Source organism: Macadamia integrifolia, unplaced genomic scaffold, assembly GCF_013358625.1.
Source record: "Macadamia integrifolia cultivar HAES 741 unplaced genomic scaffold, SCU_Mint_v3 scaffold155, whole genome shotgun sequence".
NCBI classification, from domain to species: Eukaryota; Viridiplantae; Streptophyta; class Magnoliopsida; order Proteales; family Proteaceae; genus Macadamia; species Macadamia integrifolia.
In genome coordinates this window covers 338,970-356,100 of record NW_024868256.1, presented here as the reverse complement: position 1 = coordinate 356,100, position 17,131 = coordinate 338,970, and the positions used below count along the sequence as shown (strand labels likewise).

The window sequence follows — 17,131 nt, the reverse complement described above, 5'->3', positions numbered from 1 at the left end:
TTTTGGTGAATTAATAATAAATGCATTAAAAGAGAGGGAGGAAAAATATATTTCCTAAGGGAAAATACAAGCCCAATAAGGGAACCAAAGTCCAAGGAAGATAGCAACCAAGGCCAAGTGGGCTTGAGGAGTGAAAGACATGTCACAAATGACATGTCTAATACAATTGAAGCCCAAATGGACAAAACAAGAGCCAGAAGCCCAAATAGGAGGAGGGTCAAAAGGGGAAATGGAGCTAGGGTTCCACCAAACCCTAGCACAAGGTCTCAACATAACAACTTCCAGCCGTCAAGATATGAATCGAAATTCAAACAAAAAAGGCGGGCACAGCGGTGGAGCACGGGCCTTGCTGAGGGGCCACGGCCAAGGGAGAAGCTGGACTCGTAGAAGAGACAGCCACAAAGGGGGAGGGGCGCCGGCCTTTCGGGAGGCGACGGCGAGGCGACTATCGGCCAAGCATGATGGCAACCTTGTAGGATGGAGCCATGCAAAGAGCTTGCCAAAACCACCGAGACAACTATTCGATCAGGGAGAAATGTGAGAGACGTTCGATCTGCCATGAGAGAGAGCATGGCTAGGTCGTCGACACAAAGCACACTCAACCTAGCAAGCCTAGCAATCGTCGGCGAAGGAGGGGGGAGAGGAACCAACAAGCCATTCTGGGAGCAAGGAGGGAGAAGAATAGCTATAGGTCCAGTGATTGTTGACGAAGGGAGCAGGTTAGAGAGAAGAGCTAGCGATCCAAACCGTGAGCAAGTCGGAGCAGTAGATGGATGAAAACAAAGCCAAACTCAAACAAACCCAATGAACGCCGGCGGAAGAAGGAGCCATCGGTTCAAGGAGGGTCAGCAGGATCTCAGCAGACCATCACCGGATCAAGATCGAGATGGGAGACGGAAGAAAGGGGAGGCAGCTAGGATGGATCTCACCTCCTGAACATGTGAGACCGAAGAAGAAGAAGAAGAAGAAGAAGAAGAAGAAGAAGAAGAAGAAGAAGAAAGTTCAGAGGAAAGAGGGTGAAGGAGAAGAAGAGAAGGGAGAGTACAGGATGAGGGAGAGGGAGAGGACGAGAGAAGACGAAGAGAGAAGAGGGGGAGAAGGGGGGGGGGAGCAGCTCGGCGAGAGGCCTGGCTACTCCAGACGGTGAAATCTTAAGGGGACTCTGGGTGGTTGTGTACTGTATACGGTCATGCCCATCCAATGGCTGAAAACTTATCCATGCACTATCGTGCACAGAACTTCTCCCCTATTGTAAAAGAGAATGATTCATGCAATTGGGTCTACTGCTCGTACGATCACCTGGTCGTTTAGGTGAGCATCCAACACTTATCCCTTTTGCTTCCAAATATACCCTTCTTCACCCATGTAATGGTAGAAAGTGAGACAGGTGTTGGATGCTCACTCATACGACCAGATAAACATACGAGCAGTGGATCCATTCTTATGATTCATTACTCTCACTCCCCCATATTTACTAACATCTTTGTAGGTTTCCCCAGAAGAGAAAACTTCTACCCCTCTTTCTCCCCTAATGGCTGATTATTTAAAATAACCTTTGCCTCCTCCCCTCCCCCCCCCGCATCCCCCTCTCCTCCTTCCTCCTCCCTCCTCCCTCCTCCCTCCTCCCGCATCCCGCATCCCGCAGCTAATCACCAAACACCAGTAGTAGACTCTACCCACCCCCACACTCAACCTCTCCTCCAACCTCTGGCCTTTTGCCGTCCCTGCCCATATCTCCCTCCCTCCATACAAATGTTTGCTAAGGTCGAAGTCTTATTCCACTTCCCTCCATGGCAGCCACCCCACCCAACAAACCACTTTAAACTCTTTTAGCTACAAATCAAGCACAAACTAGCAAAGGGGAAACTGGCACTTCTCCCTTGGGACAGTGCATCCAGGATCCCTTTGACTGCATCTAATTAAGTCACAAAATTATTACTAATCTTTCCAATTTTCCAAGAAGGTTCGAACCCTCTTGGGCCCCCATTCTGGCCCATCTGTGGGTCTTTTCCTTAGACTCCTCTGTAGGTCTCTTGTATAGCTTCTAATTAACCTTTTGCACATCCCTCAAAAAATAAAAATAAAAAAAAAAAGTTTTGTTTGGTCAGTTAAAAGCCCAAATCGATGGCAATCGATCTCACTCTGCATTGGATGTGGTGACCGTGATTGATCAAGCTTACAGTTTTTAGACATTCAGATTCTCCATGCCAACTCCACAATATCAATAGAAATAACCCCATAAATTTAAGGTTGTGTTTGGTAGTATACAATCTTGGAATGCATTTCCATGCCTACTTCTCATTCACCGTGGCCCATCGTGACCTTGTACAAAAAGGGAGGAGAGAGGTGGAGAGTGATGAGAGTCACATCTTGACCGTCCCATCATTCAACTACCAGTGAAGGAAAACTTTGTCCAAATATATATAAAGGCCGAATTGGATCCAACTAGGAAATACCCTCTCCACAGTGGAAGGAAGGCCTGGAAACCCAGCTCAATTCAACATTTGATTTCCGACTCATCCTGGAGGGGTGTACCAAGCGGAACAAGCCCAACCCAACGTCTTGGAAATAAAGTCCAACCCAACCAAAGTTATTTAAGTCAGCATATGGGCTCAGATGTTTTCAAGTTGGGTTGGGCTTGGATCAGTTTTTCCAATTCTTATAAAATTAAAAAGGAGATGTTGTGTTCTTTCTCCCTTAATCTCCATTATACCTAGATGAAAATTGAAAATTTCTCACTTCCCATTTACCTTCTCATTATCATCCATTAATTAGGCAAGAAATCAGAAAATGAGGCCACAATAGCACATTAACAACAATGACATTTCTTAATTTGATTTGGAGCTAATTGAACAGGCCAAAATCACCTACTTAACAACAAGGACTGCCGTGCTTTAGATGGGCATTAGGGGGATATCAGGAGGGTATTTTGGTAACATACTAAGACCCTATAGGGGTTTATGAATCCTAGGATGGTGGGTGAACCGTCATCCTCTATGGGTAATGAAGTTGAGAAAAATAACATTTCTTTTTAAATTAAACTCTCCAATGCAAACAGACAATAATACTTATGGAAATAATGGTATGGAAGATCAACAATTTTAAACTCTCATTAAAGAGTACAATTTCTATAGCCATATATCATCTCCATCTCTAGAGCTGAGCTAATCTGCTGATATCCATTGGATAAGCATCAGAAGGAGACGCAGCACTGTATGATCTCTTTCCAATTATCACATTTGCAGCTGCAGTTGGATGAAATGCATCCCAAAACATATACTGATTCCTGTTTGGGCATGGAGTTTGAAGAGGAAGACATGTAATTTGACCATTGTTTCGCCCTGTCCCACAGCATCCTTCGTTTGTAACAGTAAATCCTTAATTCAAACAAACAAAAAAATCTCAATGTGAGAACGGATCCACATGATATGGGTAATGAAGTGTAACGTTTCATTATTTACCACATGATAGCACATGGGTTAGTCCATATGATGAAGAAACTCGCAACCATTTCAATGGTCAAACTCTAATTCATGCACTATCACATGGCAAATAGTAAAATATTATATTTCACTAGAAATACTACAAAAATAGAAATTAAGAACTAGGTTAAGTTACCATAAGAGGAAGGGTTCTTCAAAATATCATCGAAAATTCCGTAAACATTTACGTAGATAAATTTTGCGCCTTCGAAATTGTTGTTGAAGTTATCAACAAGAGAAATAAGCCTGTCATTGAACATTCGATTTGCACTATCAATCCTCTCCACACAAGTATGGCCATCGGGACTATTTTGTGCAAGTTCACTTGGGCTACATCCTATTTCACCTATTCCTATCACAGCTACCTTCCTTGCCCCATAATTGTACAAAGTCTGTAATTGGCAAAAAAAATTGAAAATAAGAAGCATTAAAATAAAATAATAATTCAGCAAAAAAATTAAAAAAACTTACATGAGTAAATTTATAGAAATTAAGGTTGTGTTTAGTATGCTTTTTTAGAATAGATTCTTGATCTAAAAACACTTAAAATCCGATTTTCTCTATTTTCTTGTTTCAGAATATATTCTAGACCCAGAATCAATTCCAAAAATGAGTACCAAACATAGCCTAAAATTGAATTATAATGTGTTTAATAAACAAATTAAAACTCTTCTACTAACCTTTAATTGTTGAAAGTATTGTTGGCTAAGAACATCAGCATATTGTTCTGGTGTGTATTGAAGGCTTGAAGAGTAAAACAATGGCATGAAGTAGTTGTTAAGGTAGTCATTGCTACCCATACCAACTGAGAAGATGCATCTACTTAGGTGGTCTGCTGCTGTATTCTCATCCCCAAGTAAGTTTATAACTCTATTTACTGCAGCTTGGTAATTATTTACTTGCCCATTCATAGTGATTCGACCACCCTGGTTTAATATTAAAAAAAGAAAAACAATTTAAAAATTAAGAAAAAAATATTATAAATTTTGAGAGATAAAAATGGAATAATCAGTGGTTTTGTAGCTAATTTTGGATGTGATTATAAAATAATTAACATAATTGAAGTTAATTACCAATTGTTGCCCAGTTTCATCTCTTATTCCAGCAGCTGCAGAAGCAAAATTCACTCCTCTCAGTAGATCTTCATCTTTTGCATTTGCGTAGGGTGGTGGACTATAATCCTCGAAACCCAAGAGTTTAGCTGTTTAACCAATATATATCAAATTAGATAGAAGTTGCATTCAATTTGATGTCATAAAAATAAGGATTATTAAGTTTTCCTTCACTCATGATGAAAATAGAATCTCTTCACCATTGGTGCTGTAATGCTTTGATTAGCTTTGGGCTCATTATTAACTCCCACCATTAAGGTTAAAGATCCGAAATACCCTTCTGAGTCCAATCAGAGATTCAAATAGGATGAATGAAAAGATTCTCTCTATTCCCTTGGTGAGGGAAATGGATCCTAAAAATAATACAGTTGATGACCACTAGCATCACTGGATTTTAAATTCAGTACTCTTTATTTCTTTTTTAGATAAAATGGCCCCTCTTTGATGATTATGTTTGATTTGCAAATGTTCTTTTAAGGGAACTTATTAGCATTGAGACCGGCAACCAAATACAACCTAAGTTACTCTTGTTGATGGTCATTGGTAAATCCATTAATCAATTATTTGGAATGTGCTCTGGTGTTATATGGGATGGGTTAAGCCGCTTAAAGAGAGTGGATTAGGTTCACATATGAAAATGTATGAGAACGATCTTGATCCATGAATTTAAGATCAATTTTCTCTCTCTTCATTTAATAGATTTTAAATTTACAAATCAAAGACGTACGAAAATATTCTCATACATGAACCTGATCCGTCCACACCCTTAACTCGGGACCCAATATAAATGGGTCGGGCACCCAAAATTTAAAACTTTGCCATGCATTGAGTACTATATTAAATTCAGCCATGACAGATGTGATCAGTCATTAATTGAATTGGAACAGTCCTGGACCCATTATCCAATTTTCACCCATGCATGCACCAAAGTAGTTAAGGACAAGCGGACGAAGATTATTTTGCCTAGAAAGCAAAGCAGTTGTGATATGTTTCAGCTCTCCACGTGGGAAGAAGAGTTATTCTCTTCATTGGGATCCTACCGTCGAAGGTTATTTGCATCCAAAATGACTCAGAACATTTAATACACCATTGACTCGTAATCAAATAAATACACGATGATATCACAAATCTTATGTGTGGAAGTCACCTCATAAGAAGAGGTTAAACCCATACCAATAGACAATTATAGAACTCTCTTAAAGCATGATTGTATAATATAAGGTTCAATAAAAATGAGTGTAGATCAGATCTTCGTATGAAAATCATTTTTATACAGTATTTGATTCATATTTGGATTCTATTAAAAATAAAAATCAATTAAAAGAGAAGAGAGATTAGGTGGAATTCAAGTGTGGATCAAACACCGTACGAGAATCATTCTCATACGAGTACCAGATCCGAACTCTTATAAAAACCTTGATCCAAATAAAACCCATCAACCAAATTAGGCAAAGTTAAGCCAGGTTCACCCTTAGCTCAGGTTGGGATTTGGCTGGCAACCCTAGAAAGCCTGCACTTTGGGCCTATTTGATAACGTTTCTGTCATTTCTGTTTCAAGAAACAACAAAAACATAAATTTCCGTTTCTAAAAACAAAAACAGAATTGAATGTGTTTGATAAGTCATATTTCTGGAAGTCAACAGTAATAGGTGAAAGAATTGCCACAAGTCGTTTCCAGAAACGGCGAAACAAGTAGAAACAAGTTCTACTTGTTTCGCCTTGGTCGTTTCTTGAACCATAAATAGGTAAAAATTTCAATTTCTATTTCTGAAAACAAATGAAACAAAATAGTTTCATCAAACACTTTTTGTTCCGTTTCTGCCATTTCTGGACATAGAAATGGCAGAAACGTGTTTCCTAAAATGTATATATGACTTACTCTGCATTTAACATGATGGGTTTTCATGCGATAGAAATTATTTCATATCCGCTATGAGAGAGCTATGAGAGAAGCTCAATGTAAAATTTTTCAGGACTTAGGCACCCTTTCGTTAAAGGTTAGCTTTTAAGGATGAGTTTAACAAAATTTCTGTAGAAACCATCAAACAGCTCTCGGACAAAGGTAATTAAACTAAAGAGTAAAGTAAATATATGGTTAGATAAAAAGAAAGTGAAGGCTCACCAATGATGTCTGTGGTGGTTTCTCCATTACAGAACCTTCCGGTTGGTCCATCAGGGAAGTCAATTCCATAGGGTAGGTAATTGGCTCTAGCAAGAGAAGCCATGGCATTGTTGTTACCATTGTCGACTAGAGAATCCCCAAAGATGAAGTAACAAGGAACTTGTGGATCTGCTTGGACAACCCTTATAGTTGCAGAACTCGATACCCATAGCAACAACACACAGTACAGAAGACATGCTTTACTCATCACAGGAGCCATGAAAGTATAAAATCTAAATGCCAAAAGAAGATAGCTAAGCTGGAGAATAAGTAATCAGCAAAAGGGTGTGATATATGTGTGTTGAAGTAAATAAAGAAGAAAAAGAATAAGTGATCAGCAAAAGGGTGTGATGTCTGTTGAAATGTTAAGCTTTAGAACCATAGTATATATAGGGACTGGGCAGTGAGGCTGTGAAGCCAAGACCAGTAGTTCTTGTCTTTATGTCTGCGTGTGTAGAGATAGAGATGGTGAGATGGGGCCATTTGCATGTGATGTAAATTATCTCTTTTACAGTTGAGGGAGTAGGTCACAGCAATAACTGCAGGCGGGCGTAACGTGGAGGAAATAGTGATTAGAGGAGCTGGTTCCTATTACCAGTTTTGAAACTTTCCAGGTTCCAGTGCTTGCCAACTTGGATTAGAAAGGTGGTCCAATTCAAGTGTCGTCTTAAACAGACACTGGAGATCCTGAAAAAATTAAATATAAAAGAATTTTCATTAATTCATTGAATGGATAGTGTAGCAGATACATAGGTGTAGAAACGAAAACCATACAATGATGCAGAAAAGAATGTAAAACAAATAAATAATGATCACACAAATTTAAGGATTTACGTAGTTTGATAAGATTGTTTGTATTTACGGTGAGATGAGATCTATTTCACTCTTAATAAAGAATAGGGTTACAAAAACTTGTCTTTCATACCTTTCTTAGATTACAGAAAATAGGCACATATTATTGAAATACCCATATAGCTCTATGATCTCTTAACTGTCTTTTGGAATCAACCCATTAATGTAAGCAACGGAATACAAGACATCAACCCCTAAACAATAAGATTATTGAATTTTAGAGGAAAAGTTCTCTATCTGGGAGCATGACTCTTGTACTAACGTGAGGGCTAATGAAAACACACCTAGAAGCATCAATATGGTAAATATTTCTACCTTCCATGGGGGTGAGATGGTTACTTCAGCCCATCTTTGGATTAACTCCCTACACTCGCACCCATTGAGGATAATGAGAAAGAAAAAGAAGAGCATAAGAGTCATTAACATTCTACTAAATAAAAATAAGACTCATCAACATATCCTAGGATCAGTTGTTCGTACGATTATCTGGTTGTACAAGTCAACATTCAATACCTGTCTTTTTTTTTCAAATATTCCTTAGTTTATCTTTGTAATGACAAAAGATGGAATAGATATTGGATGCTTACTCGTACGAATAAGTGATTATACGAACAATATATAGTTTTTATAAAGTATTGCGGTTATAGTCTTTCTTTTCCTTTGATTGATCTGAGACTCATGTGATTACAGTAACTTTGACTTAATAATTGGGGAATCTTATGTGGTAATAAGTTATGACCCTAAAACAAAGTACCTGTGGATTATAAATGTGGCGGCATCATCATCTTGATTCTTGAAGTGAGAGCCACTTGGTTGTGGATCTCTTCAGTACTCTTCAGAAAAATCTTTTCGGTTTGGTTTATTTCCATTGATGTGCTCAAGAACTAGTCAAAGAATTGCTGCTAACAATTTCAGTTTGTAAGCAAATCCTGAATTTTTTATCTTTTTTTTTCTTTTTGTTAAGCAAATCCTGATTTAGTTGCTTTTATTTATTTATTTATTTTTGTTGAATTCCTGATTAAGTTGATTACAGCTATGCATACATCTATCCTTTTCTATAATATCTGATTCCCATGCCAATTAAATACTCCATCTTAATTATGGTTCTCACCTATCTATTCAATTTGCCTAAAACTAAGAGACCATCAATTTTGAAAAAGTCAAACACCCAAAGGTACTGGGGGTTTTAAAGTACTAGCAGTTAGGATGGAGCAACTTCATGAAGATATGTAGAAGAAAAAAAAAAACTTAAATACTCAAAGAAGAATAAAGAGCAGTAGTTGCAGTGGCTGTAATAAACTATCATGGAAAGCTCATTAGTGCAGCTCACCTTTCCAGTATCACTGTACTTCACTGGTTAATTGATATCTGATGACGTATGAAGTTTTCTTGGAAAACTGATTAGGTCCTTATACGAGAATCATTTTTATACGAGTTTGATCTACACAGATAGAATTCATTCAAAGATAAACTCTGAGGTAGATTTCATCTGTATGGATCAGACCATACAAGAATGGTTCTCGTACGAGAACTTGATCCACAACTGATCCTTCAACACAAGTTAAAGAGGAATCATGCACAATCTTACCATTGTATGTAAGAAGGAATTAACTTAAAAACCCCTCCCATTCCTAACCATGGAGTGTACTCACTACATCAACATCCCTGGTTTTGGACCATGGTTCCTACATAGTTGGTGTGATGGACAATTTGTTCTAATTCCATTTAATGACGTCTAATCCAAAAGTTGAAACCTCAAAATAAGAAGCCATTTCAAAGCCATAAGCCAAACGGTTGTACATCAGCAGATCAATGTGAAACTAAAACCCCTTTCATTCCTAATCATCGAAAGCATTCACGGCATCACATGGAGAACTTCATTTAATCACTAAATTGGAATGATAGGGCCTACATGTGGGAAAATTTTAGACCCAACTGTTTTGGCAAGTGCCATTTATAGAGGCCTAATAATAGGTTGACAAGGGAGAAGGAATGAAGGATGTTGCATTGTACTGCATGGTAACTTTTTATTAAATAGTTTTTGAAGTCAATTATATGGAACTTACTTGGAATCTTCAGTAATTGTTGTTCTAATCATTGACAATGGTATTATTCTCTCTTTGAATTGATCATGAACTTGATATGTTCTGGAATGTTAGGGGCTACAAAGGCTATTTAATAGAATGAAAATCTAGCAAATTGCAAGTAACAAGAACAAATTATCCCATTCTTTGAACATTATGGACATCATCTTAATTATGGTTTAACCCGTTTTAAAAATTAATTAAAATCTAATGTTTTTAGTTTATATTGTGTGAAGTAACAACCAATAAATGTTAATGGATCATAGAATCCAACAATAGATTGAGTGTAACCCACCAAGAAGTCTCAGTTGAATCTCCTGCCTTCACCTTCTCTCTTCCCTGCCCTTTCCCTTCCCTTTCCTTTGTATAATAAAAAGAAGGTTGTTGACACAAAAGTAATGGCCCCATTGAAGACTCCATTAACATGATTTGGTAACAACTCATGAACAGTTTGACACGGTTTGTGTAGCAGGTTGGCGGAACATGGCCCTTCTGTAGAGAAACCATGTGAGAGTTGGGAGATAACATTGACATCATCAGTAACTAATGGATCCACTACCATGTACAGGAAATTCAATCTGCAAGGGTCCACCTTGACCCATTCACCAATCCTGTTGTACTTATAGCTGTTTTCTTCCATTTATGCTCATTTTCCTTCTCCTTCCCCCTAACTCCACCAAAAAATGAAATTCTAGCTTTTCTTTTATACATGATATTTTTTCTCTCACGATTTTGGACTGTGTGAACGTGGTTTGGTTACAATTCTTTTTTTTTTTTTTGGGTAACAGGTTGGTTACATTGAGATTATAATTATTTTTAATTGTACATATAGGAGATGGTGATCTATTTCATACTATAAGGGAGCGGAGAGCCCGTGATAGTATTACACAATAACAACATAACCTCTTCCTAATTAAATGGGTTTAGCTACAAGGATCCAAAGATAGCAAAACAAAAACTTCAAAATCCACAATACTCGCTTAAATGGAGTCCATTTGGATCTATTCGAGGTCATACTTGGAACAATACCTAAACTATACACACCATAATTAATTAATGGGCTCTTCTAGACATCACTATGCCTAATGAGTTAATCCATGTGATAGAGAACTTCACATATATCTCAATGGCTAAATTTTGATTTAAAGTAAATAAAGAAATATGTTCAAACCCTGATTCAAAATTTCGGTAAAATTACCAAAATACCATCATAGAGATGAATATAAAAATTCAAAATTGCATTTCTCTGTAAGTTTAGCTACTTCCTCCACTCATTTTAAATTGAAATTATACCAATGAAATGAATCATTGCATGGTTCTCTATCACTTGAACAAACCCAGAATATATATTGTCATGTCACAAATAGTGACGCATTTTTCACTAAGCATAATGACTGGAAAGAAACCCCAAGATTGGATTTTTTTTTTTTTTTTAACCTAACTATCAGGATAAGTCAAATCCAGCAAATGATCTAATTTGACCCTCTGATAAATACCCACATGCATGGCAGGCTGGTGAGATTAATGTGTTCAAATGAGAAGGTGAGGGATGCATGTGTTAGTGTTTCCAGGCAGTTTCAGGCCTGATCATCACTGTACGTAAGGATCAAGTTTAGTAAACAGAGAAGCACCAGCACCATATGTAAGTAGTTAGCAACAGAAAAACTTGCTTTCAAGACTTCCACTACTGCTAGCTGCTATCTTTTGACGAAGACAATAAATGTAAGTTGTTAGCGTAGGCAGAAGCTATGTATGCCGAGTTGTCATTTATTGGGTTTTGAAAAGACAAAGTTTCATCTACCACGTTCCCCATTAGGTGTAAGTAGTTGTTTTCAGCTATTTTATTATATTTCATTCTACGATAATTTTTTTATTTTTTAATACGAAGGATTTTTAGGCCAAAAAAAAAAAAAAAATTCGTCACTAAAGTTACTCTCAAATTTATAAGTACTTCACAGTTATTAGTCTCCACTAAGGGTGCAAGTTTGACCCTATCAATCTTAATAGGATTTAGACTAGATTTCCAACCCTTAAGGTGGTTCAAGGCAAAAAATCTCTGATCTCGAGTCAGGATCGGGCTAGGGTACAGGACTCAGGCCGTGTGTTAATCTCAACTCGGCCTGACCCTATCTTTGACCTAAATTTATATAGAGTATAAATCATGATTTTAGATTCAGAGGAAACATCATTACATGTAACAACAACAAAAAAAAAATCTTATGAGAAAATCTCAATCAATTAAATATATGGAAGAGGCAAAAGGAGTTAGGTTTTTTATTTTAATTAGTGTTTAAGCATCATCAAACATGTTAGGAATATTGTAAAAATGGAGGGAAACAATATCATTTCCATTTTTCTTGTTCTTTTCCTTCTTCTCCCTAACCCTCCCAACACTTGCATCTCCTTTCCCCTTCCCCAGTCAGGGCCAATCAAGGTCAGCCTGGGCCTGCCCTGAGGGTGGGTTAAGGTTTGATTTCAGACCTTGAGTCAAAGTCGGGCTAGGCATGGGCCCATCTAAGGGGACTTAGGGTTGGGCTAAGGTTTTCAGGAGCTAGGCCCAACTAGACCCTATTGCAGCCCTTGTCTCCACTGGCAAGCAAGGTTTTGAAAAGTGGAATTAATCAGTGTCCATAATCATTCAAGAATTAGATGACATCTATCCTAACCTTAGTTTTTTGAAAGAGATCTGTCTAATTTGATCGGTTGGAATTTAGATCTACCTCAAATAACTCTGATCTTGTTATGATCCCATATCAACCATAGGGAGGTTGATTCCATATAAATTTTGAAAACGATTGGATGTGGGTTGATATGGTCTTAAGTTTCCTCAGTTTGTAAGCCGATTAATAGAGTTGAGTTCTCCTAAGAGTCATATCAATGGTGTCAAAGTAGTCAATTTCAATCCCAACCTTCGCATAGAAGGGGGCGATCTAATACCAAAATCAAGGCCCCAGAAAAGGTTTACCTATAGTCCAATAGAAACCTTGAAGCAAAGTGGAGCCTATTAGAAAAGACTACCTCAAATCCGAATTGGCCGATTCCACCAATCCGATCCTGATTCTTGAATCCATGCTACCTATTCAGCTGTGCTACAGCTATAAGTTCCTGTTCCAACCTCAACTCAAGATCACCTACTTAAAACAGGTCAAAAGCTCAAGAAAGGGTAGCCCGAAACCACACACGACCGAACCCTAATTAATCGAGTAAACAATCTATACAATTGACCCAAAAAGGTCATAGAGATACATAGGACATTGTCATTAGGGGTCAGCATCCGTTTAATCATTAACATGTTGACCCATAAGCGTCCTCCTTGACGAAGACCATTTGATCAGGACTTTCTCAGCGTGGCCCAATGACTTGCTACCTTTTAGGTTTAAATACAGTATGCGATATTTGACCAAGGAGGCAATTTCAAGCTTGGTTGGCCTACTTGGATCGTAAAACCCTAGCCCAAGGTGGCCTGTTTGTGCCTCTTGGAAGAGAGAAATAAGGTCTTTTGTTTTTTAATTAATTTTTTAATTAACAGATATAAGGGATATTTAATGAGAAAATGTTATAGAAATTATAACCTTACTTCTTTACTTACATTGATGAGCCATCAATTCCGGAATGAAAACTACTGATGCAAAAAGCTGTGATGGGCTGGGTTTTTTAAACCCGACCCAACCCAGCACCAAGGGCTCAGCCCAAGGTGGGCCTAAGATATCTCACTTAGTTAACCTAGGCCCAGCTCTATCAGACTCAGGGCGGGTCAGGGACAGGATTAACCCTATTTTTATCATTTTTATGTTATGTTTGATTTAAAATGAGGTTTACCAAAAAAAAATTTTTTTAAATTAAATTAAATGAAAATAATTTTAACTTAAATATTTATATATTTAATGGAAAAATTTTCCTATAACACCAATCACCAATCACCAATCATCGCTCTCTCCTAGTCTTTCTCCTCCCTGATAACTCCTCAACTAGGGGTGAAATAGGGTCGGGTTGGGCAAAGTTTCCTAATACCCTAACCCAATCCTAGATTCTTAAAATTCAATCCAAGCCCAATCCAATCCTATCGGATTCATACCAACCCAACCCGGCTCTAATTGACCCTGTCAGGGCCGGGTTGGGTTGACATTAACCTTGATTGACATGTTTTTGCCATTCATATCCTGTACATTAAAAAATTATAGAAAAATGAGATACAAATAGGAGCTCTAAATTCCAATATAAAAATTCAAGGTTAAATTTCAGGGAGAGCTGAGGCCTCAACCTAAATCCAACTCAGCCCTAACCCAGGGTTGGGTTTCCAACCCTGACCCATCCTCAGGGTCATAAAGTTTGGGCCAAGCCCTGTTCGGGCTTAAGACGGGTTCATTGTCAGGGCCAAATTTTTTATCCCTATCCTCAACATTCCCACTCTTCATGTCTAGATGAATGTTCGTGCAAAGAATCCCATCTCTATTGACAAAATCGATTGAGAGAGAGAGAGAGAGAGAGAGAGAGAGAGAGAGAGAGAGAGAGAGGCTGGGCACCTTAAGCGTGCTTGCCCAGCGTTTCCCTTGTATATTTACATAATTGTATATATATGCATGGGTTTGGCAAGACTCAACCCAAGGCGTCAGACCAGGCATGGCTAGGGCCATTTTGGCTTGCTTGACGGACCAAACATGCACCACTAAAACCATAGCGCTTCAAGCTCTTGCAGTATGAACATTTAAGAGAAGACATCTTTTGCACCTCAGCTGCTCATGCATATCTGTTTATTTTATTGACAAAAACTTGATCAGAGTGGCTTCTTCCTCTCTGTATCTATTACGAATAAAAATGGTTGAGAAATAGAGAGAGATATCTTGATATTCGTATATTAGCGAAAATATAGTAGGTATACTTTTTCAGAGAGATTTTTTTTCATTCATGATTGAATGATGGGATGATCCAGATTTGAATCATGTGACCCCACCACTCTCCCACCTCTCGCTTCCCCCACATTGTATGTTGCCGATAGGCGAATGGATTACAATGGCCTTGGGGAAATTTGGTTTTTTTTTTCTTTTAATGATAAAAGATATAGTATGTATACTGTATACCTGCACAGTTATCCAATCGAGGGGCAATTTTGTCCTGAAGCTACTTAGGCGGGCAGGATTAATAAGTGGGGTTTGCCGCCCAAATCACTCTCGACAGCTAAATTGAATTGATTTGTACGATGATATCAAAAGTCTAAAATGAGGCATCATAATGTGTGATACTAACACCCTTACCAAAAAAAAAATGTGTGATACTGACACCAGCCATATATGCACCTTTGGTCCTTCGGAGTCCCCTCAACCTTCAATCCTTCCATCAAGTAGCAGTTGCTGTCGCAACAGGGTCAAACCCAAATAATATTGTTCTCTCCTCCAATATGCGCTATCACATCCAAAACAATAATGGTTCTCCCTCTCTCTCTCTCTCTCTCTCTCTCTCTCTCCTTATATTACGGAGAAGATAGATAGCAGCAGGGTGCCCATGTGGGAGTGGGAGTGGGAGTGGGAATGGGAATGGGAGCAGGAGCCTAGATCAGACATTAACTTTATTGTATGTTGGAGGAGATCTTCAACAGTCTAAACTGATATGAAATTGATATATTTATTTATTATTATTATTATTATTATTATTATTATTATTATTATTATTATTATTATTATTTTAAACTAACGATGGGTAAACTTTGACTAGTCCCACGAATCCATACTACCCCACAATTGCATGAATTTTGTGAGTGCGGATCAAGTCCTCGTACTAGAATGATTCTCGTACGATTCTCGTACGGTGTTTGATTTATATTTGGACTCTACTTAATCTCTCCTTTCTTTTAATTGGTTTTTATTTTGAGTGGAATTCCAAGTGTAGATCAAACGCTGTACAAGAGTCATTCTCGTACAAGGACTTAATCCACACCCGAATTTAGTCATACTGAACATGAAGGAAAAATATTCAATTTTCACTGAAAATAAAGAAAAACACTAAATACCCATGTCTGAGTGACCCTAAGGAAATAAGAAATATCGAATTCAATATCACACACTTCATGAAGCAAATATTTCTTACCGACTCGGCTACCCCTTAGTGTTGGATGAAATTAATACTTGATTTAATCATCAGAGACGAAATGCCATCTTACCGACACGGCTACCCCTTATGGTCACTCAGGACTCAAGGATTCTCTGGAAAATTCATTCCAGGAATAAGGGAATGAGTAATAACCCTTTACGTATCAATTTTTTTTTGAGACATGCAACCAATTAAACACCCCTGATATTAGACCTGGAGGGCCCATTTTGTGATCCATACAGAAACCCCATTTCGTTCTTCTTCCTCTCTTTGTGGGATATTGTCGGCCACCCAGGTGGCACTAATTAACCAGCCAATCTTCTCCATATTCTCTCTTTCTTTTTTTCTTTTTTTTTTTTTTTTCTGGTGTGGTGGTCTGCCAATTCAAGGTTTTGTTTCTCCAACATGATCTGGATTCTGGATCCGAACCGACCACGAAAAGTCGATCCAAAGTCCAAACATAGCCGGAAAGCCCCAAAACCAAAAGCAGAGGTGTTTGGATTTTTATATGGTAAAGAAGTAATCTTTTCATCATGTATAAACTAACATGTAATCATATGATAATATGAGTTGGGATTAATAGATGAATGTTGATTGATAGATTTAGTTGGATAGAATCCAATTATGAATGATATTCAAATGGGTTTATGAGCTTCACTTACACCTTTAAAATGTATAATGTAAAATGTAAAGTGGGTCCCAACCTTAAAATGTAAAGTGGGTTGATTTAAAATTGGGGATTATCATAAAAGAGTCTCAATTGCACTATCTTTCAGGGTTAGTCTCTATTTCTCATCTATATATGGATAGTTATGCTCATTAGTATTATTGTCACAAGTTATGTAAAGAGAGGAGCAGAAAAAACTGACAAGGAGAAAAGGCATTCAAGGAGTTGTTCGACAAGCAATATGAATCTAGGTATGTTTCCAATTAAATCTCAGTAATTGTAAATTGTTTATATTATTGATCCATCATATTGATCTTATAATTTTTTCTTAGAGGTTTTTCATACACGGTCGCATAAGGTGGGGAGAGGTTGCGATGCATCAAATAGGGGGGCTTATGGTCATTTTCACCCCCTATTGTGAGAGGAGGCACCTTCTTGCCAACATGCATCGTTGTGCATGAAACTTTTGACCATTTTTTTAACAAAAAAGTTTCCTCCAATGTGTGTGAATAAAAAGTGCACCCATCTAAGTTCATGAAATGTTCTGCCACCTTATAATATAAATTTGATAATACCTTGCTACCCTCTATATATACACATCATTCAAAACCCTCGGTCTCCCTTAACCGTGGGGTAAGGAAAACTGTCTCCTTTTTCAGTAGAACTATAAGTGGTGATGATTATGGGGG

The 17,131-nt window shown here is 37.8% G+C and overlaps 1 protein-coding gene across 2 annotated transcripts; it reads right to left on the bottom strand.

The window, feature by feature from the left end:
* Positions 1–3,009: 3,009 nt before the first annotated feature.
* On the bottom strand, positions 3,010–7,134 carry LOC122064189 (GDSL esterase/lipase At5g45670-like). Of its 2 annotated transcripts, XM_042627907.1 has the most exons (5): positions 6,717–7,129; positions 4,556–4,683; positions 4,163–4,408; positions 3,619–3,874; positions 3,010–3,377 (listed from the first exon to the last, which is right to left on the bottom strand). In XM_042627907.1, the coding sequence occupies exons 1-5, from the start codon at positions 6,973–6,975 to the stop codon at positions 3,154–3,156; spliced, it is 1,113 nt and encodes a 370-aa protein (XP_042483841.1). In that variant the 5' UTR covers positions 6,976–7,129; the 3' UTR covers positions 3,010–3,153. The 2 variants fall into 2 exon arrangements, with proteins under 2 accessions (XP_042483841.1, XP_042483842.1); XM_042627908.1 differs by lacking the exon at positions 4,163–4,408 and having other exon boundaries at positions 6,717–7,134.
* Positions 7,135–17,131: the final 9,997 nt, after the last annotated feature.

Coding starts and splice junctions, on each gene's coding strand:
- LOC122064189 (XM_042627907.1), bottom strand. CDS start 6,975: ATGGCTCCTGTGATGAGTAAAGCATGTCTTCTGTACTGTGTGTTGTTG. Junction 4,409..4,555: donor ATGAAACTGGGCAACAATTG/GTAATTAACTTC, acceptor ATATTAAACCAG/GGTGGTCGAATCACTATGAA. Junction 3,875..4,162: donor AATACTTTCAACAATTAAAG/GTTAGTAGAAGA, acceptor TGCCAATTACAG/ACTTTGTACAATTATGGGGC.